Source organism: Bison bison, unplaced genomic scaffold (genome assembly GCF_000754665.1).
Source record: "Bison bison bison isolate TAMUID 2011002044 unplaced genomic scaffold, Bison_UMD1.0 scf7180017864239, whole genome shotgun sequence".
NCBI lineage: Eukaryota > Metazoa > Chordata > Mammalia > Artiodactyla > Bovidae > Bison > Bison bison.
The window spans coordinates 2,541,878-2,548,653 of record NW_011494811.1 but is presented as its reverse complement, the minus strand read 5'-3'; the positions used below and the strand labels follow the sequence as shown (position 1 = coordinate 2,548,653).

The 6,776-nt window shown below is 45.5% G+C and overlaps 1 protein-coding gene across 3 annotated transcripts in view; it reads left to right on the top strand.

The window, feature by feature from the left end:
• Positions 1-6,776, top strand: part of EXD2 (exonuclease 3'-5' domain containing 2) — a 55,157-nt gene that overhangs the window by 46,398 nt on the left and 1,983 nt on the right. For 2 of the 3 annotated variants that reach the window (XM_010846695.1, XM_010846696.1), the window contains 4 exons: positions 1,128-1,459; positions 2,596-2,702; positions 2,958-3,093; positions 4,211-4,567. In XM_010846695.1, the coding sequence (XP_010844997.1) occupies positions 1,128-1,459; positions 2,596-2,702; positions 2,958-3,093; positions 4,211-4,567 (932 nt within the window). The remainder of the gene's footprint in view (positions 1-1,127; positions 1,460-2,595; positions 2,703-2,957; positions 3,094-4,210; positions 4,568-6,776) is intronic. The other variant, XM_010846697.1, reaches the window with a different exon arrangement.

The window sequence follows — 6,776 nt, the reverse complement described above, 5'->3', positions numbered from 1 at the left end:
CCTTTAGAATGGACTGGTTGGATCTCCTTACAGTCCAAGGGACTCTCAAGAGTCTTCTCCAACACCACAGTTCAAAAGCATCAATTCTTAGGTGCTCAGCCTTCTTCACAGTCCAACTCTCACATCCATACATGACCACTGGAAAAACCATAGCCTCGACTAGACGGACCTTTGTTGGCAAAGTAATGTCTCTGCTTTTCAATATGCTATCTAGGTTGGTCATAACTTTTCTTCCAAGGAGTAAGCGTCTTTTCATTCCATGGCTGCAGTCACCATCTGCAGTGATTTTGGAGCCCCCCAAAATAAAGTCTGACACTGTTTCCACTGTTTCCCGATCTATTTGCCATGAAGTGATGGGACCAGATGCCATGATCTTCTTTTTCTGAATGTTGAGTTTTAAGCCAACTTTTTCACTCTCCACTTTCACTTTCAAGAGGCTTTGTTAGGAAGAGCTATTAATAAAATTAATAGTTTTGACTACTTTTATTTATGACCAGCTTGCCTGTGCCTAGTTGCTTGAGAGAATGACTTACTATTGTTAAATACATAAATTCCAGAGATGGACCCTTGTGACTTTTGATCTGAGGTCCATGTTTGAAGCTGTTTTTCTTGTTTTACACATCGTATTGATGTGTACAGCAGTTTGCTTCTGATCAGTAGTCACACAGTCCTCTTAATGAATCTTGGTGTTAGTTTTTCTAGATGATCACCATTTCCGAAGTGAAATTCATGTACTAGCTGTCAGACCTGTGATAAGTACCCTACCCCAAGCTGGAAGAAAATGTGTCCAGCAGGTTTGGGCAGATAGAAGATAGAAAACAGAAGATAGAAGACAGATAGCAGATAGAAGGAAACTTCACTGATTTATATAGATAGGAATTTCAAGCATGTAGAATAAGTCATTATTTTATCTGTGTTACATGAGAGTTCATTATACCATTTGATTTATTTTTGTCTAGTTTTAATTTTCTTTGTAATGAAAAGGTGTTAAGGAGTAGATGGTGCCTGAGTTACTGTGCATCTTGAGTTAGAATCTGGAAGCGGTCTCTTGTCTTTGTGACTGACTTTGAACTTGCTCTCTCTGGTTCGCCTTCTGGATTCTACTGATCTCTGACTTTTCTCTTCAGGTAATTTATGCTGCCAGGGATGCCCAGATTTCAGTGGCTCTCTTTCTCCATCTTCTTGGATACCCTTTCTCTAGGAATTCGACTCTAGAAGAAAACGATGACCACATTGTCTGGAGAAAAATCTTAGAGAAATGTCAGGATGTGGTAGATATCCCATTCCGAAGTAAAGGGCTTAGCCGATCAGGAGAAGAAGTTAATGGGGAAGCAACAGAATCTCAGCAGAAGACAAGAAATAAGAAGTCAAAAGCTGATGGAACGATGCCAGGCAACCAGCAAGGGAGAGACCCCAGAAAACATAAAAGAAAGCCCCTGGGAGTGGGCTATTCTGCCAGGTAACTGAGTTTTTCTGTGTCTGGTAGGTTCAGTTCCCCGGCTTGCAGCAAAAGGCATGATGCTTTACCCTGGGTCTGGGAAGAAGGCTCTCCAAGGATTTTTATTTTTCCTTTCCTTCAGGGACATTTGGAGCTAGCCTTTATTTGTGTACTTTTCCCTTTTATTTACCCTTCTACTGTTTTATTTTGAGCAGTGGAAGTGGAAATGAGGAGTGTTTAGCCTAGCTTCGTCACTGACCTCGATACAACCTTAGATCTGTATTCTATTATAGATGAGAAAAGTGAAAGTGTGGTCACTCAGTTGTGAACACTATGGACTGTGGCCCTCCAGGCCCCTCTGTCCATGGGATTCTCCAGGCAAGAATACTGAAGTGGGTTGCCATTCTCTTCTCCAGGGGATCTTCCTGACCCAGGGATTGAACCTGGATCCTCTGCATTGCAGGCAGATTCTTTACCATCTGAGCCACCAGGGGGTATAATTATTATTCCTTGCTTGCTTCAGGAGAGCAAAGTAACATGAAGTGCCTCAGACTTTTCAGGAGAAATGCATCATCTGATTTCTTACTCATTTGGTATTTGGTTATTTAGAATGGTATCCAGGCCCTAAACTTATGTTATTCTCTAGTCAATGAGAATTTTCCTGTACAGCTTATGTCTCTATTGCAGAATGATGACTAATAAATACTTTGGAGTGGAAGTTTGGTTCCTCTAAGCAAAATGCCTTTAGGAATTAGATGATTAGAGTGAGGCGAGTATTGCGTATGGGCCAGAAATAAATCCACAAGGCATTCATCATTTTAGCTTGAATTTTAATTGACTTGGTTTAATCAAGGGATTACAGGGAAGTTTCTTCATGTTCTGTTCCTGCTTGCTTTGATGGTAGAACCATGTAAACACTAATTTCCCAATCTATAAATATAAAAACTAATGGTATAAACTAATTCACTTTAATTTCTCTTTCCTAGCCCATTGTAGATGGAGGAATAAACATGGTTTCTCACCATTTTTTTTTTCCCCCCATAAATGTAACGTATGACCCTATGAATGGCTTGGGTCACTCAGAATATAGGAAGGTAGCTGATACCTTGATCAATAGTTTGCTCCAAATTTTAGATTTCTCTCTCCCTTCCCCCCAGAAAATCACCTCTGTACGATAACTGCTTTCTCCACGCTCCAGATGGACAGCCCCTCTGCACATGTGATCGAAGAAAAGCTCAGTGGTACCTGGACAAAGGCATCGGAGGTTTGAGATTCAGCCGTCATATTTGATTTATAATTGGGAGCATGTGGGTACTGACTGGAGTGGGGCTGAGATAAGGGAGGGGGTTGCGATGCATAGAAGGGCAGAGAGCCCTAGAGACACGTGGGATGGAGCTGTTCAAAGCCCAGAAATAGTGATCTCTGCCCAGAATACAGCAGAGAACCACTGAGGTGGTGCTTCTTCCTGGGGGAGAGGTGGGCGGGCAGTCATGCTCTAACGCTGCCTCTTTCCTCTAAGAGCTGGTGAGTGAAGAACCTTTTGTGGTCAAGCTGCAGTTTGAACCTGCGGGCAGACCAGAATCCCCGGGAGACTACTACTTGATGGTTAAAGAGAATCTGTGTGTGGTGTGTGGCAAGAAAGACTCGTACATTCGGTAAGTGTCCAGCAGGGTGGGGCTGCCCTCTTGTCTGCCTCTGATGGAAGTAGCCCTTCAAGCCACATGCAGGGCCCTCGGCGGGCTTGGTTGAGGCTGCCCCTTTGGCTTAGAGACTTGTCCCCAGGGGGCATCTCAGTGTCCCCGAGAGCTTCGACACTCTGCCTGGCCTTGCTGTAGTGGTGCCTGCCACGACCCCCTGCCCCCCACCAGAGCCAGTTTTTGGTTTTCAGAATGAAACACTCTTGTCAAAACAGTTTGTCATGAAGAGAGTCGTGCCCTTTTGCTCATGAAGGAACGGAGACCAGTTCCTTCAGAAGCTGCCTCTCTGTGTCCTTGCAATCCTCCCCTGAGTGGCTCACAGGCTTTGTGACCCTGGGTACATCAGTATCCAGGTGACCTGAAGGCACCCTCTGGAATAGTCTGAGATTATTCTGCGTCAAGGTCCCCAGGCAATGAAGGTGACGTTACCACTGGGCCCGAGTACGCAGACACCTGGGCTTTCTCCCTGGCTACTGAGGAGTGGTAACTCACTTGGCTCCTATCTCTCCTTGCAAAGTGAGACAAACAGTTGTGGTGGCCAGGAGTTTTCCCTGAGAGCTTAGTTTTCCTTAGAAGACAGTGATGGACTTCGATGAATAACCAGGGAAATAATTTGAGAGTAAAGGATTCTTCAGATGAAGGACACGGGCTCTTACAGGTCACCAGGCTTCCAAAATTTCGGGAGTAGTGGTTACCTGCTGCGTGCTTTGAGAGAGTTATTTTCCAGATGTTAAAGGCCATTAGAATTTCTTTTCATTTCTCAGATACTTTTCCGTTGGGGAGCACAGCCTTCCCAGAGGTGGCTATTAGCCTCTTCCTACCCCTGGCTTGCCAGAGGAGTTGGGGAGCCGGTGGTCTGCGCTCACTTCAAGGAGAGGGGGACCCAAGGGCCGTAGGCAGGTGGGTGGAGACTGGAATAGGTAGTCGGGCCTTTACGTCATGGCTGTTGGGTTGCGGGGCCCCAGCTCCTCAGTCGTGTTTAGGCCCAGATCAGAATCCCAGTGGGGCACCTGCCGACTCCGTGCTCCGTCTGTGTTGTCGGCTAATGCGCGCTGCCTTGTGCCGGCTCCCTTAGGAAGAACGTGATCCCGCACGAGTACCGGAAGCACTTCCCCATCGAGATGAAGGACCATAACTCCCACGATGTGCTGCTGCTCTGCACCTCCTGCCACGCCATCTCCAACTACTACGACAACCACCTGAAGCAGCAGCTGGCCAGGGAGTTCCAGGCCCCCATTGGCTCCGAGGAGGGCTTGCGCCTGCTGGAGGATCCTGAGCGCCGGCAGGTGCGTTCGGGGGCCAGGGCCCTGCTCAACGCCGAGAGCCTGCCTGCGCACCGGAAGGAGGAGCTGCTGCAGGGGCTGCGAGAGTTTTACCGCACAGACAGGGTCACGGAAGAGATGCTTCAGGAGGCAGCCAGCCTGGAGACCAGGTATGATCTGCGGTCCTGCTCAGAGGGGAGTGAGGACTGGTCTAGAGTCTTTACGCCAGCTGCTCGGTTTGAGTGCCTGTACGGCAGAAGCAGGTACCCTGCGGCAGCCTCGGGCTCACCCCACTAAGTGTGTGGCTCAAGATAACCAAGCACCTAGGACAGAGCAATCTGTTTGCTGATTAACTTTCTAGAGGAGACTTGCCTTCTGTCCTTGACCTTTTAAGATCATATCCATATGTCCAGCCATTTTCATAATGAGCAGGAGAGTTCAAAGGCACTGGAGTTGAACCTTATGCATTCTCTGCAGAATTCTGGTCAGCACATAAGAGGAAAATCAGAGTCAAGAAATACCCCTCCAGTCTCTGGAGTCGCCTGTGAAGTACAGTGTGTGTGGTTTTGCATCTTTTCCCGTATCCAGGTCGGTGGGAATTGAGACACAGCGGTTCATGTTTCCTGTCTCTAACCTGCCCTCCAGGGTATTGGCCTGCTGAATGGCATGTTGGCCAGGATTGCTGTTAGTATTTAAATTACTTTTTATGTTTTTACTTCCTTGCTTGCTTTCTCTTTCCCCCTGAGTACCTAGTCGAATTCATTGAATTCATATCATTTAATTCAGTGTCCCTAGATGAGAGGCATTTTATAGTCCTGAGAAATGAATGGCAACATGGCCCAGATGATAAAAACTCTGGGCTGCCTATTATAGTTTGCTTCCCAACTTGTCAGTTCTTTCCAGGGATTGAAGTAATTGATAAGTTCACAAGTCCTGATAGTCCTGCTGGTTGCCTATAGTGTTTTGTTATTTTTTAAAAATACCCCCATAAACTTAATTATAGCAACAAATATTTATTGAACAAATTTTTATAGATATGCTAATCTATTTAGCCCAGTTAATAAACTTTATATTAATTGCCTTAATTATTTCTTATAACAACCCTGTGAGGTAGGATTTAGATTTCTTATTGGTTTCTGCTAACATTGTATCCTGTATTTTTTTAAATCTTTCAAGATTTAAAAATTATTCTTAAGACTATTTTCCAAACTTTATTTTAGATACCTCAAAATTAAGGTTAAGATTATATTACAAATTAAGGAGACAGGCTCCTTTAACCAGTTCCCAAATGTATTTCCTAAAACAGCTACATTTCCCCTTTTGGTGACCAGCCTATCTAGTAAATTCATCTTGCTGCCTTGGATGGGAGGGTGCTGGGCTTGGGTGTCTAGGACCAAGAAGAACAGCTGTTTGAGGGAAGTTAGGCAAGTTAATGGTATGCTTGTGAGCTAAATAAGAAAATGCCCCACAAATACCTGGAGGGCACGAACAGGCTTGACGGGGAGGATTGAGAGTGGGGTGTAGACGCAGGGAGAAGAACTGAATCCCAGACAGAGAAAGCCTTTCATTCACAGGAGCTGGTGGCACTGTTCACAAGGCATCTTAGTGAGAAAGGAAGCAGGGCTTCATCTTCTCATTAAACAGCACGAGCTGTGCAACTGAGCAACCACGGTAGCATTTCGTTGTGACCAAAACACGTCTTGTGGATGTGGTTTGGCATTTCTTTGTATGAGAATGAAGGCACCAAAGAAATATGTCGCCTTTATTTTACATTCAAGTATTACACTGTGATGAAAACCCGGAACATGTGGGCTGATTGAAGAGCTCATATAAAGACTAAGTATCGATCAGAATGAGTAGCTTAAAAGAAGGGCGAGGGACTTCCGTGGTGGTCCAGTGGCTAAGACTCTGCGCTCCCAGTGCAGGGGGCCCAGGTTCTATCCCTGGATCTGATAGAACTAGATCTGAACCCGAGTCTCCTGCATTGCAGATGGATCCTTCACCATCTAAGCTGCCAGGGAAGCCCTAGATCCCACAGGCCGAAGCTAAAGATTCCACACACTGCAATAAGATTGATGATCCTCCGTGCTGCAACTAAGACTCAGTGCAGTCAAATAAATAAATATTAAAAAAAAAAAAAAGAAGGGTGAGCCGATAGGAAGGAAACCCTTGAGTAAGTGAAAGACCTCTGTTCTCCACCCATCATCCGCTAGGCAGTGGGCCCCCGCTAGTAGGGTTGAGCATTGTGCAGTGGCCTTCCCATAAGTATAGCTCAGAATCCCCAGATGCCTTCTCTGGGATTGATTGTGCTTAGTATGTTCGAACTATTTTTAGAAAGTCAGATATGGGAAAGATGTTTTTAAAAGCATCAAAGTAGCC